This window comes from Berghia stephanieae, unplaced genomic scaffold (assembly GCF_034508935.2).
Source record: "Berghia stephanieae isolate SIO BIC M18660-M18661 unplaced genomic scaffold, UCSD_Bste_1.3 scaffold60, whole genome shotgun sequence".
Classification (NCBI taxonomy): domain Eukaryota; kingdom Metazoa; phylum Mollusca; class Gastropoda; order Nudibranchia; family Aeolidiidae; genus Berghia; species Berghia stephanieae.
Genome location: NW_027627511.1, coordinates 19,671 through 35,000, shown reverse-complemented (window position 1 = coordinate 35,000; position 15,330 = coordinate 19,671). Strand labels below are relative to the sequence as shown.

Here is a 15,330-nt window from a genome sequence, read left to right as displayed (position 1 = left end):
TTTCACTTACTCAGATGGCTTGATGTTCGGCAAAATTCAAGCCAGCATGAAGAATAAAGAGAATTCTGTGAAGGTAAGTCATTTCGTCTTCTCACTCTCAAAATCTCACATCCCCATAAAACTACTGTTGGATAATCAGTTTACTTTGAGTTTAGGCAAATTTAGTATGTCCAATGGAAAGATTTTACTGCTTACGTTCGATTTTAGTTAGGGAGAGAGAGAGGGAGTCATTGAATTATTGTTTTTATCTTATGGACCACGGACTTTGAGTCTTTGAGGTCTTAGTCTTGCTTCACTAATTTTCGTTGCTATTGACTATAGTCTACTACATACTATTTAGTATCGTATTGTAACCTTTATTATAATACTCATATGAGCATCACAATCACCAATCACGCTAGACATTTTATTTATCATACTTCATGTGGTAGGCATAGGGGCAGCGTGGATCAGCGGTACGGTTTTTGCTTCGTACCCGAAAGGTACAGAGTTCGTTCACCCGCCGCTGCGCTGTGTGGCCTTGAGCAAGTCACCTCGCCCTAGCTCAATTTGTGGCCCTGCACCGCGGTTATTCCAGTCCTCCCTGGGAATAGACCCTAGAGATAAATTTCCTCTCTGGGATGAATAAAGGATTTATTTAGACCAGTGTTAGTCACGGTAAACTAAACTTCCTATTGGGTTAAGGTGTAAATGTAATGTAAATGTTGCTGCTTGAAACTCGAAGAAATCAATAACATTGTGAAATTGAATGTGAACTTCAATTTAATATACGAAAACAGATAAAATGGACGTTTCGGGTTTCCCCTTTATCAACAAAGCAAGATGAATGAAAGAACCACTTAATTTTTTTTTAAATTGAGCTTTTATATAGCGTAATATCCACTAAATGTGCTCAAAATGCTTTACAAGGGGTCCCTGGCCAACAGCAACATTTAACATGGAAGACGGGACATGATGCCTGTTAGGCGATATTGCAATTTTTTCGGACAGAGACAACGCTGTTAACGGCCAGGTACTCATTTGACACCTGAATACGGTGAGAGATTGTGAGTAAAGAGCCTTCTCCAAGGACTCAACTATGCGCCGAGCGAGGCCCAAACCCAGGACCTTCTGATCTAAAAGCGAGTGTCATACCACAAGACCACAACAGACGTTTTATTAGTTTGTTTGTTTTTTGCCTATTGAGCATGGTCGCAGCTCTAAATTTGAATCTTTTATTCTTTTACTTCCACAGATCTATCTTGATGATGCCTTGGGTTGATTCAGTCCAAAACTAATTTGTCATGTTTTATTTAACAATGTTAATGACATTGAACATACATTGATACAACAATGCCATAATTTGTCATGTATTCATGTAAAAACATGTATGGGTGACCTACAAAGCCATTATTTTGAATGGTGATTTGATGATGATGAAAAAAAATTTGTGTGTTGTACAAAATAAATGGCAAAGCTAACAAAATGCAGTCTCCTTAATAAGAGGAGACTGGAGATTGACAAGTGCTGCAACTAATTGAAAAATAATATCAGATGTTTCTCTTAACATGGTTGGAATATATGAGAGGCTGTTAACATTTTTCAGTCTTTCATTAGCCCTCTCAACATGAATTCTACATGAAGCAATTTCTTTGGTTAATAAAATCTCATTTTCAGTAAATTTATTATGTAAAAAGGGAGGGATATTTACAGTTACTCCTTGAGGTAAAATATCTTGAATCAGGAAACCTTTATCTGCTAAAATTAAATCTCCAGGGCTTAAAATTAAAAGTTTTAGTAATCCACAATTTTGTACAATGACCTTATCCGAGACAGACCCTGGATAAAGTTTAGAAATAAAATTTATCACACCATTTGGACTCACACCAACAAGAGCTTTAACAGAATTCGTGGACCTATAAGAAGAATAAGTTAACCGTTGTTTATCCATTTCTTTAGGAATAGCAATTTGGTCATCTGTACAATCAATGATCATTCTCAATTTGGAAATCTTAAAAATGATGATGGAGCTGATAGTTTATTTTTATGTCTAGAAGGGCATGTAACCTTCATAACATTTTCAAAGAGAAGCTTATGGCTTATGTAAAACATGAATAAAAGTTTGTATAATATTTGTTATAGTACTTTCACTAACGCTAAACAATTGTGAAATATGAAGGTTAGTGTAGTTCAAAGTTTCATAAGTGTAATAAAAATTTGGTCTTTTAATGCAACTGTCTCTTCCTGAACTTCCCATCCCCTATAATAAATAATGTTACCTCTAAAGCACTCAACATATTGAACAATAATATTAAATATTTTAAAACAATGTACACCTGTCTCCATTCGAAGAACTTTTTTTTCTGTTAGGCTTGAAACAGTGTAAGTGCGTTGAATCTAACTAAGTTGTTTTTTTTTTTTAAGCTAGCTATTTCCTTATTTTTGTCTGTAATTTCTTGTTCTTGAATTAAATTTGTTGTGCTATTTAAAATATCCTCACTTGTTCTACAATCTGTTTTTTTAAAGATGGAATCCTGTGATGATGGTGACGAGAGTTGAGATGATGATGAGGGAGAAGATAATGAGGATGATGATGTTGGCATGGTGGACGCCATATCATTGATTTTAGATGAAGGCCAAGGTAATTATCTAGAACAGAATAACAAATTCCATTAGATGAAAGAGTAAACTTTATTTATTGAGACATCTGCTTTTTATTGCAGGAACAGAAGAAAAAAAAAGGATGATAATAATAATGCTTAATTTTGTCGTTCCCCAAATTAGAGAGTTACATGATAAGTGATTCCTTACACAAAAAGGTCATAATAAGAAAATGAATTTACATTCTAACACCCCCTCTTAAATTCAGTTTCCAAAGCAAGTTAAAAGATAAGTGCTAAAAGAAAATGATACATTGCAAAGCAAGTAGGTAATACATTGTAGGTTGTAGGCATTAGAACATTACACCTATTTTAAACTGAGAAAGAAATGTTTGTACTCAGATCATAGTTAATCAAGTAAGAACTAACAGTCAAGAACAATATATAATTATAATGGTAATGAAGCATAATATATAGGTACATACATATGAAATCAAAAGGTCAACAAAATTGTGTGCCATTATTTTGACTAAGAAGAAAATCATTAAACTAAAAAAAAAAATGCAAAGAAAAATCACAAGTTTGATACTTGTACTAATAGTGCATAGCATGATGTGAGTAAGTGATTTAAGACTTTTTAGTACTTCCCTTACTAACCCATCAAGATAGGGATGAACATTTGTAATTTTGTCTTAGAGACTGGCTTTGTGAACATATCTGCCCAATTCTCTTCACTTGGAACATAACAGGTATGAAGTATTCCCTTTTGGATTTCATTCCTCACAAAATGGTATTTTATGTCAATGTGTTTTGTCCTTTTGTGGTGTACAGGATTCTTACCAAGGGCAATAGCACCCTGATTGTCACAATTCAAAAGAAAATGTTCAATGTTAGTGTTCATCATGTCATTGATCAATGCCCTAAGAAATATCCCTTCCTGTGTGGCAGCACACATTGCCATATATTCCGCTTCACATGTGGATAAGGCAACAGAAGGTTGTTTCCTTGATTTCCAGGAAATAAGGCTACCTTTTTGAGAGATCATAAAGCCATAGCCAGTCACGCTTCTGCGGTCAGCAGAATTTCCCCAGTCTGCATCACAATAACCTACCAAATTGGGTGGTGCCCCTGATTTTGTGTATACTAATTTTTTGTCAATTGTTGCCTTGAGGTACCTCAACGCATGCTTAGCTATTGTCAAATGGTTTTGGGTTGGTTTTGACATGTATTGAGACAATTTGGTAACAATGAAACAAAGGTCAGGTCGAGTAGAAGTCATAATGTAAATTAGACTGCCAACTATTTCCCTATACAGTTTGTCATCCACTGGATTTGAAGGTTCATCACAAAACTTGTTGAGATTCATTTCACAGGGACTGTGTTTGGGCTTGCAGTCTTGCATGCCAAATTTCTCTTACAGTCTTGCAATATAATGTGATTGGTCCATTGATATTGATTCATCTGAACAAGAGAAATTTATACCCAAGAAAAAGGAAATTTGACCTAGGTCTTTCATTTGGAAAGAATGACAAAGCTGTGCTTTGATTGCATTCATTGCAGATAGAGAATTTGAAGCTATGATTAAGTCATCTACCCACACAAGGATAATGCTATGGCATCATTAGAATGTCTCTTATAAAGACAGGGATCAACTGCTGATTGAACAAATTTTTGCTCATCTAAATGAGAGTGGAGTTTGAGATTCCAATTTCTACCACTCTGTTTGAGACAATGACTTTTTGAGTCTACAAACTAGCTTTTCACCAGATTTTGAGTTTAATTGATATCCTTCTGGTTGTTCAATGTATAAGTCAACATCAATTGGTGCATTTAAATATGCTGCTTTTACATCCATTTGGTTCAAGTACATATCATTTTCAATGGCAAATTGAATGAGAGCTCTGATTGAGGTGATGCGGGCCGTGGGCGAAAACGTTTCCTGATAATCAACATCAGGGATTTGGGAATACCCTTTAGCTACAAATCTTGCTTTATAAGTTTCTTCTCCATTTGGACCATTCTTAATGGTGTATACACATCTACCACCAATAGCTTTTCGGTCAGAAGGTAAACTTGTAATTTCAAATGTTTGATTTTCGCTCAGGGCATTCATCTCCTCATCCATAGCTTTTTGCCATGCATCACTTGCATTGCAAGTCATTGCTTCCTTGTAAGTGTTAGGGACATCAAGCATGTTAATGTTATAGCAATAATGAATGGTATTGTTAAGATATGCATCAACTTCATCATCAACAATATATTCGTCCAAATGTTTAGGACGAGAGCGAGTCCTCTTGGAACTGGCATGCATTGGTGACGGGTTTTCATTTGCTTCCTTATCACCTAAATCTTCAACACTTGTTTCAGTTTCAGGCAAACTCCGGTCACTGAGTGGCACTTTGGGGTTTGTTTTTGAGTAACTAGCATCAAAATCATCATCATCATAAGATGGAACTTCAGGGTAGTGACCAGAATTCTCCTGAGACTGAGACTTTGGTTGAGACAAATCTGTAACATTAACAGGATCTTTAGGGAATTTGACACATCTGACCCTTTTAACGGTTTGGGTGTCTGGAAAATAGATCAGATAGGCTGGACTTTTTCTACCATACCCCACAAATATTCCCTTTTCACTTCTGTTTTGTAATTTTGTTGGTTTTTGTGCTAATAAAGCAAAACATGGGGATCCAAATGTTTTCATATTGGCAATGTTGGGTCTTTTATTTGTGATCTTTTCAAAAGGAGTGCATTCAATTCTTTGTTTGTAGCACCTGTTGCGAATATATGCAGCCGTTAGGACAGCATATGTCCACAGTGATTTTGGTAACCCACATTGCAATAATTGGCATCTGGCCATGTCAAAAAGTGTGCGCCATGGACGCTCTGCCTTCCCATTTTGATGGGGGCTGTATGGTGCGCTTTTTTCATGTCTGATACTGTGATTTCTCAAAATGGAAGTAAATTCTTGAGATGTGAATTCCCCACCATTATCACTTCTGATTGCTTTTATCTTCCCATATAAGGGGCTATGTCAGACAGGTATTCTTTGAATGCAGTAGGGGTGTCACTTTTTTGCTTCAAAAAGTACACAGAGATCAAACCTGAAAAAGAATCAACACAAATCATTGCATATTTCATTCCATCACATCTAATTGGGTCAATAGGACCCGCTAGATCAACATGAACTACATCAAGAGGTTTCTTGGCACTGTTGTCAGGTTTTCTACTCACAGAATCAGTCATTTTAGCAAGGGAACACACTTCACAGTCAGATTTTGTCTCATCAGTGATGATCATACCATCTACACATTTTTGTAACTTAAAAATGTCTGCTGTGTTACAATGACCCAAAATGCAATGCCACTCCATGAGTGAATGCTTGGACGTTTTTGTGTGGAACGATGAGTTAAGGAAATAGAGACCCCCTCTTCTTTCAATGTTGAATACTGTATCTCCCGAACACAATTTTCCACAATCCTTCTTGAAAATAACTGTGGCACCGTTCTGCGTCGCGGCCTTTACTGAGAAAATGTTTTGAGAGAAGGAGGGCACGTACAGTGCATTTCTCAGGAGAACAGAATGTTTACAGCCATTGTCATCCGTCAACGTTATCTCTGCGTTGCCTTGTCCTTGGGCAAGGTTCGAAGTCCGGATCCCGTCGGCAAATTCGATAACATGCTGTCCCGAGTCAAAATTATTGTGGAAAGAAATAAATTTTGACTTTTCGTGGAGTAGGTGAACAGTAGCTAGCTCCACTGTCCACAAGAAAGTCGTCCTCTGCGAGTTGGTTATCTTGGAAATTCGGGTTAACACCGAAAGCGAAATGGCTCTCACTTCGAGTTGTAGGTTCATCGTCTACTTTCATCTCTCGTAGTTTTGTCAGATTTCTACAGTTGCTGGTATCGTGCGATTTAGCTTTACAAATTTCGCACCAACGAGATTTTCTGTCGTCGTTTTGTTTACAAGCTTTGAGTTTTCTACAGTAGCTGGTATCATGAGATTTTGACTTACATATTTCACACCAACGAGCTTTTTGTGTCCTCGAGTTTGGTTGATTGTTGAAGGGTCTTCTGTTGTACGAACTAACCGTCATCACATTTGATGCGGTTGAAAAGGAATCTTGGAGTTTCTCAGTGTCTTCGTAATTACGTAATAACGATTTGAATTCGCTGAAGGTCAGTACTTCTGACTTTTGTGTGATTACGGCAGTAAAACTTTTATAATTTACCCCAAGTCCTTTTATCACCATAGTGATTAGCAAACTGTCACTGATTGTCTCACCAGCATCACGTAGAGCCGCTGCTGACGATTCAGTTCGAATGATATAGTCAGTAACTGTTTCTTGGTCATTCTTTAAGAGGGATGTCAACTCTGTGTAGAGTGTTATGATACGAGGTTTACCTTTCGGAAGATAGTGTTGTCTCAGGATTCGTAGTGCTCTGCGACCGTTGTTCCTTGCGTCCCTTATGATAAGAGAAAGGGATCTGTCGTCCAATACCTGGGCGCGTTCTAATGAACGCGGACTAACTTTAGTAATTTACTAGTCAAGTAAATGACTAGCTAGTCTTTAGCCCAAGCTTAGTAAGCGTCTAAAAAAAATCGGATTCAATGAGCATTATTTAGTCTCGGACTAGCTGGGCTTTAGCCTAGAAATGGGCGTGGCAAGTCCTGACCTAGTCCTGACCTAGCCCTTGACTCTATCGGTTGTTTTGTGCTGCTGTTTGGGTTCTTCTGACGCAAAAGATTTAATCAGCGCCACATCCGCTTTCGTTTTGTTTAGATTCTATTTCCTTTTGAAATTCAATGATGAAAATGGAGCTCAACAATAGAAAAACTATAACTTTTCAAACCCTGAAACTGCAGCCCTCCTGGAAAATACAATTATGTCGAGATTGCAGCACTCCGTGACAGTGCGAAAAAAAGAGAAGTACATTTTTTTTTCTTTGTCACTAATGAAATGAAATAAAAATAGGCTATAGCACGGTCACTGACACTGGGCATCTGTAGGACTGTAGACTGTTAGGCTAATACACCACCTCAAACATTTGTCAGTCCATATCTTTGCTTTTATGAGGTCTATTTTCATTTTGAAAAGTTCAAAGTGAACAACTAAATGACGCCGATTCAGTGGTGTATTTGGTCTATCATGAAATGAAATAAAAATAGACTACAGCACGGTCACTGACACTGGGCATCTGTAGGCTAATACACCACCTCAAACATTTGTCAGTCCATATCTTTGCTTTTATGAGGTCTATTTTCATTTTGAAAAGTTCAAAGTGAACAACTAAATGACGCCGATTCAGTGGTGTATTTGGTCTATCTTCATGTGAATAAATATTTTATTATTGACTTTTCCAAAATTCCATTTGTATGTCGGGATCTATTTTTCCTTGATTTCAGCTGTCTCAGCTCTAAACTATACTTTTCTTTCTCAATAAATAATTCATTTTCTGTTTGCAATGTATTACACTCAAAAGCATGACATTTTTTATGCAAATAATTAAAGGATACAGACTAATTATACAAGTAAAGTTTGCTGCACCGAAAATAATAAATAAAGATTTTATGGCAACAAAAAGCAATCAATAGAACTGATTCCAGTGCAAAATGAATGTCCTCCACAATCTCATTACATAATCGTTGATTTACATATTTTTTTCTCCTTTTTCATTTTCAGGTCTGGAAAAGATCAGAATGAGAATCAATGCGGAATTCTCAAAAACCGTTCGGTGATGGAGCTAAAAACAAATTCAAGGACACGAAAAGAATAGTCCAAAGTCATGTTGATTCTGTAAAGCAGACTGGAGGGGGAAACCAGGACCCTCTTCAATCTTTACTGAACGAGTACCAGTACTCATCATTATTGGCGAGTGTAGTACCATTGTTGATGGTATTCAAGGTAATTTTCTGCAATTATAATAGTTCCATACATTATTCTGTATACAAATGTAAAAGGCTGTCATCTAGGCATTCCATGAATAAAGTAGTAGTAGTAGCATATGGCTACACCTACAAATTTATTTCGTCAACCAAGCTTCTAAAGTCTTCCTCCGCCCTAAGGACGGTTTCGTAGCCACCTTCAAGTTTAGTGACTGGACAGTGGAGGACGATGTGATCGTTGGTCTCTGGGGCTGCCTGACATGAATAAAGATAGTACCTTACAATATTTTAAACAAGTAATTTGTACTATGTTTGCATGCATCTTTTGTGATCGTCTAATATTGACTCATCCTTACAATTGCCTATGCACAGATTCATTGAACAATATTTTTCTCTAATATAACTATCCTCTTTTGGTAGTTAAGTCTCAAAAGTATATCACCTCTATTGCATATCTAACAACTGCCTGTGGGACACGTTTCCTCTTGATTTTTATCAATTTTAAAAACATTAAAACAATAAATGAAGACTGAAGTCGAGTATCAAAACAAGATTATTCACATTTAATAATTCAATGGTAGTTAAAATCTTGAAATTTACTTTACACCATCAATCCTGAAGTAGCTGACAAAATTATATGAATATTTCAAATTTGAAATAAGTGATGGAGCAAGAGCTTTTGTGTCATAAGGGATTGCCATGTATTTTTTATCACAAATCGTCAAAGTGACATCACGCAACATTGTATTGAAATTCCACTTTGGAATTGGGTCCTGTAAAGATTTATTTTGTTTCATTTAGTGTTTTATTTAGGGCAAGCCAATGGCACAGCGAGTTATCATGCTTGCATATGAATCAAAGTGTCATGGGTTCAATTCCCAGCAGATTTGTTATTTCTGGGATTCATGGGTCTCAAGATCAGAAGATAAGATTACACTTGGATGCATTTCATGGTTTAAAAAAAAATAGAGCCAGAGACCCGTAATTATATGATGCAAATTTTACATTAAAAATCAATTGATATCGTATCATATTAAAATTGATATAAATAGAATTAAAATCATTATAACTTCATAACCATTCACCTTTTAAAAAAAACACCACTGTGTTCCTCCTCATTAAGTTTGTAATGGGTAATCTGGACTTGAAGTGCAACTTGTGAATTCTATACTTCATTTAATTCAAATTTATCAACAATTTTCTTTACAGTAATGGGCACTGAGAGTTTGGTTCCGAATCCCAGTCCAGCCAGAAATATTATTGACATATCTGACTGTAATCTTGGAGATTACACCATAATCAGTAAGCATAATTCTTTTGCTACAAAGTCATTAAATTATTAATAGAATTTCACCCGAAAGACTAAAATTTTTTTAATGAGCTTTTATATATAGCAATAAACACTAAACATGCTCAAACCAAAGCGCTTTACAAGGGGTCCCTGACAAACAGCAACATTTAAAACGGGACATGACGTCTGTTAGGCGATATTACAATTTTTCGGACAAAGACAACGCTGTTAACGGCCAGGTACTCATTTTACACCTGAGTACTTTGAGAGAATATGAGTAAAGAGTCTTTTCCAAGGACTCAACTATGCGCCGAGCGAGGCTCAGGGCCAGGACCTTCCGATCCGAAAGCGAGTGTCATACCACAAGACCACATAGCCACTAACAGTGTATTTAACATTGACAACAGTACTGAAAGGACTATCACGGCTAACAAGTTGGTCAAAATGGGGACATTGAAGTGACAGTGGGATCACGAAGTATAATATAAGTGTGGTTGTGTGATTTTGTTTAATCAACATTCTTTATTTGTTTGTTTTTAATGGTTTTATGGCGCTTGCAACACATTAAGGTCATATCAGTGCCAGTAAAAAGGAAGAAAATGGGATAGCAAAATGGTCTAGAATTATAAATCCTCTTCTGTTTTTAATTGCTTTCGATATATTTAGGTCACTTCAGCACCAGTAAAAAGGATGCAAATGGATAGTCAAGCAAAGTAAAACAAAAAGGGAATGGTTCTTATACTTATATGGAATGGATGTAGATTCCAAGAGCATGCCATCAGTGTACTTAGTTTAAAGTCACCTAAAAGTGTCGTCCAGGCACAAGCACAGGTCCCCACTAAGAGGAACACACTCAAATGCTTACTTATCACATATTATATATGTTTTTTAAAAAAAACTGGTTCCCCCTTAGAGAAAAATACTCAAACAAAAAGATGATTTACAAGGAAATAAAACAAAAATGCATACTGTTGCTGAGTCCATCGTCTTCTCAAATATATTTATATTAACACTTTTAAGCACTGACGAACAGTTTATAGGATTTGTTTAAAAAGTGGGATGTAGTTCTAAAATCATCTTAATTAAATGGCCAGCATTTCATGTTGCTTAAGGAGATAACATTGTTCAAAAGTTTTTATCATTCCAAATTCTGGCTTTGACCTGAAGACAATGTTGTATCAGAGAAGTTTCAAAATGAAATGACGTTTTTGATTTCAGCACCACTTGATTTCATAATGTGGCCAGTTTCATAATTCACAGATATAAATGTTGTTTTGTTTCAATGCAGTGAAAAAGATGTTCTAAAGATTATTTTTCCTCCACAGCTTCAACACTAGCCAAACAGATGGATATGAATGAGCTTAATGAAATCAGTTTTGTTGATTGCTCTGTGGTGGAGTCAGTAGTTGTAGTAGATGATTTGTCAAATCACTTTCAAGAGGAGACAACAGAAACTCTTCCCCATACACCAGAGGAGTGGAATGCCTCAGATGGCATCAGCCAAAGATTACGGCAAGCTGGCCCCAAGAGGAGATGACAGATCACTGACAATCCATTAGTGGATCAATGGCTGCAGTCAGAAATTTTGAAAAACAACTCCATTATAAAAAAAACAACTCCATTGTTGAACAAAATACCCTAAAAATTGAATACCGTACATGAAATTTAAGATGAGGCATATTAATTATGACACTACTTATAATTAAATTATTCTTTTTATATGTTTTGATATTATAGCTGTCATCTGCATTTTTTGTCAAATTGGGACCTAAAATTTGCCAAAACTTGCCCAAAAAACCCCCAAAATTTGCCAAGAAATTTGCCAAAAAGACCAAAATTTGCCCAAAAATTTGCCGAGGAGAACTAAGCGTTTCAGTAAAAATTAACATGCGATACAGAAAAAATAAAATATATATAAGACAATTTATTACATTTAAGTAATTTAAGGAGGCTACATTTATTAATTTACACAATGTAAAGCGATTTATGCGCCCAAACTTTCAGACAATAACACAAACACACACAAAGACGTACACTTTCAGTCAGACTCATCAAAGGCCTAGTTTTCTTTTACTACTTATTGTAGTAAAGGAAAACTAGTCCTTTGATGTTGTTTTCTGTGAGTCTACGCCTTCTGGAAGACAAGACAAGATTGTAAAGAGAAAAGCTTTGCTCAGCATCAGCTGACGAGCATGTTGAGAAGGCATACCGGGACGCCAATGCAGCGAGAGCTAGTACATAATCTGCCACAGACTTCCAAAATAGGGTCAGATCTATAATTCCAGTATCAGACTCTCTCACAGCACTGGGCCCCAGTTTCTCAATATACCTCGTGAACTCATGCTGAGAAATATCATAAAAATTGGGAATTGCAGTGTATGCAGATACACTGCGAGCATGAGATCATTATCCGTAGAGAGTAGCTTCCCTTGGTTTGGGCCCAGGCAAAGCTGCAACATTTCTCAAGTTTCGCACTTTTTTTTTCGTTATTTTGTTTTCGCAGCCTTTTTTTTCCCAAAATTTGCCACGCGATTTGCCAATTTTGGGAAATTTGCCCAAATTTGCGGATCGCCCTGATTTGCGGCCGCAAAAAATGCAGATGACAGATATAGGAAATTAATTAATGTATGAAAATCACACCTGGGAGCGTTCACAAATGACATCATTTAGTTTTTATCCATGACTCAATTGGTTTCTAATGTCTTGAATCTGAATATCAATTCAATCACATGTATTATCAGTCAATTTTTAAAATGGTTTAAAGCAATCCATGGAGACATGTTGCAATACATATGTCCGTAGTGTAGAAAAAATTGGCCTCATAGTATCTTAGAAAATCGCAGTTAAAACCTGTCTTATGAATTGCCTTAAACCATTTTTTAAAAACGGTTCTTGAGATTTTCTAGTTGTTATTTAGAGTGGTTTTAGTCCTGTATTTATCTCAATCTGTACTTTTGATAGAGCTGATATGTTTTTGTTAAAATTTACTTAAAATCGCATGCGTGCAGTGTTTAAGGCCTTTTTTTTTACTACAATCACTCCATTGTTCCTTATGTTATTGGTAGAACAAATCCTCTGGAATAAATACAGATGGGTAGCCCTATTCGTCCTTAAGGTCGAATAGCATCAACCGCCATTGCCGTCCGTAAGGACAAATTGTTGCTTGCACTATTCGTACTTCACACTACAGCTGGGCACTATTCCGTTTCTGTTTGTACTGAGATAGATTCGATTCTACGTAATTACATGATATATCCGTATCGTCTTAAATTTTTTGTTAGTGAGTCAAATAATCAGTTGAGTGTATGTGTGTAGGTGTGTGTGTGCGTGTATGTGTTAGTTGTGTGTGTGTGTGGGGGGGGGGTGTTTTTTTTGTTTTCTGTTTTTTTTTGTTTTTTTTTGGGGGGGGTGTTGTTTTTGTTTTTTTTTGGTTTTCTTCTGGGATTTTTTTCCAGAATGGTGATCGTTTCCTTATTAGGAACTATTATCGTGTTCTCCTTTTGGCAAGTATCCTATTCAAATGCCTGCTCGAAAGTTTGGGTTGGTTGGGCACAGAGGAAGATTCTTTTCTTTTTTTCTTTTCTTTCTATTTTTGGTGGTGGGAGGTAATTTTTTTTTTCTTCTTCTTCTTTAAAAAAAATTTTTTTTTTTTGTGTGTGTGTGGGGGTGGGGGGGAGTTGCCTTTATTACATGTTTTCTATCTATGATAGTGGTTTAACACTCAATAACTATTTGTTTTAAATGACTAGTATTAAAATTGTCAAAAATATTATATTAGTCATAGTAATATAAGCAGCCCAATAACATCAACGTATCTCTTAAGAAGCAGTTTTTTAAAAATATTATAATCTTGATAATTCAGTGAGGGCTATCAATATTGGCTTGAATTTAGCCAACATTTTTCATTTATTTAAACAATGTCGATACATGTCCTTTAACTTCAGAAAATTTTGTTATAAGTTGTACCGTCTTGAGTAGACGAGCTGTATAACAGAATTGTAGATTTAATCATGGAGAATTCAATGAGTTAGTGGCAGTGAACGAGGTAATGGTATAGACGGTATGGAATTTAGCAGCTTTACAACACGCAAATTAATTCCAAAGCCGAAAGCACAACGTTGCATGTAATCTAATCTATATTCAGGGACGGCTGGTAATAATGGGCAGGGTGGGCAAATACCAGCCTGTTTTTTCAAGTTATATGCTGTATTACCAGGTCTGAAATAATCAAATTTAAATTAGATAATTTCAAAAGTTACTACTTAAACTTTATACTTCGTACTGAAATCAATTTGTGTGTATTTTTGATAGATTGCGAATCACCATGCATCCCTTAATGCATAAACCAGGATACGCTCCTGTTCTTTTTTTATCACCCCCCCCCCCCCCCCCCCCAACCACTCCACTCCGCCCACATCGTCATCTCATCGTCTCGTCGCCTGACGGTGAACTAACTCCGATTTTTGCTGTCTGGCCTCTCTAGTACTAGGTCGGGCTAATTCAAATGAGCCCACCTTATTAACCAGTGAAAACTAAATAGAGATTTTGGCAAACGAACTTTTTCTTATTTATTGCCTTACTTGTGCTGGTACCATTGATGTAATGACTTTGGGAATGTTCCAGTATTGAATTAAATTTATTAATTTACTAATTTTACATCAATTTAGTATTGATTTGTGTTGTTTTTATATATTTGTTTATCCATTTAAACTTTTCTTTTTTTTCTCGTTTTCTTTAGTGCTTCTCAAAACTCATTTATTTAAATTGTTTTCTTATTTGTTTTTTGTTGTTGTTGTTGTTTTTTGTTTTGTTTTGTTTTTTAACAAATTAATTTGTTAGTTCTTTTTTTTTTTTAATTCTTAAAGTAATTACCCCTGTATTTTTATTGCCAGACAAAATAATTTTGCAAAACAATGTAATTTTCTATTGTATTCCGTATAATAAAACAAAACACTTTTATTCAAAAGTCACGACTAAATAAATATATAAAATACAACCACCATTTTGGTTTGCTCAACATTTGAATTAGTATACGAGAAATACTCTTCTGAGAAAAGGAGAGAGTTGAATTCTAACTGACTTATAGAGGAAATACGGAAGGGTGGGCAGATTCCGTACTTGCCCGTCCTGAAGCTAATACATACATAAGATAGTTCGCGATGAAGAGGCGGGAAGCTCGGGTTGGTTGGGTAAGGAGTAAAGATAACACGGTCGTTATTGTTATAGTCTAACGAATGCATGAGGAGAAATTCGTAACATTATTTTGTCTTAATTGTATTGTATGAAGTATTGGCGAAAGCCTAAGATTAAATAAACGTTGTTTTTGTTTGTCTTATTTTGACTATGGAACTGATACTGATACGAGTACTTGTCATAGCAGAGCTGCCTACTTGAAATAGGAAAATAAAAATCGTAGTTTTCAGGGCTAATAAAATCGTAGATATTTTAACTACCCTTTTAAAAAATGACCGGAATTTCGACTGTTTTGATAGATATCAATTTTTTTTAAACGAGAAAAAATGATTGGAAACGTAATAATGATGGTGATGGTGGTAGTGATAGTGGTAGCGGTGGTGG

At 35.8% G+C, this 15,330-nt stretch overlaps 2 protein-coding genes and 1 pseudogene across 3 annotated transcripts in view; 1 reads left to right on the top strand and 2 right to left on the bottom strand.

Moving 5' to 3' along the window:
- LOC144962107 (uncharacterized) overlaps positions 1-14,749 on the top strand; it is a 14,872-nt gene extending 123 nt beyond the window's left edge. The window contains exons 1-5 of one of the 2 annotated variants that reach the window (XM_078895070.1): positions 1-73; positions 2,506-2,620; positions 8,260-8,481; positions 9,672-9,764; positions 11,079-14,749. The exon at positions 1-73 is cut by the window's left edge and continues 123 nt beyond it. In XM_078895070.1, coding sequence (XP_078751196.1) covers positions 9,674-9,764; positions 11,079-11,290 — 303 coding nt within the window. In that variant the 5' untranslated portion in view covers positions 1-73; positions 2,506-2,620; positions 8,260-8,481; positions 9,672-9,673 and the 3' untranslated portion in view covers positions 11,291-14,749. Of the gene's footprint in view, positions 74-1,234; positions 3,154-8,259; positions 8,482-9,671; positions 9,765-11,078 lie in introns of those variants that run through there. The other variant, XM_078895071.1, reaches the window with a different exon arrangement.
- On the bottom strand, positions 3,232-3,945 carry LOC144962106 (uncharacterized; annotated as a pseudogene).
- On the bottom strand, positions 5,586-9,163 carry LOC144962105 (uncharacterized). Its single transcript, XM_078895068.1, has 3 exons — positions 9,063-9,163; positions 6,301-7,042; positions 5,586-6,257 (listed from the first exon to the last, which is right to left on the bottom strand). Exons 1-3 carry the CDS (start codon positions 9,161-9,163, stop codon positions 5,586-5,588), a joined length of 1,515 nt encoding a protein of 504 aa, XP_078751194.1.
- Positions 14,750-15,330: the final 581 nt, after the last annotated feature.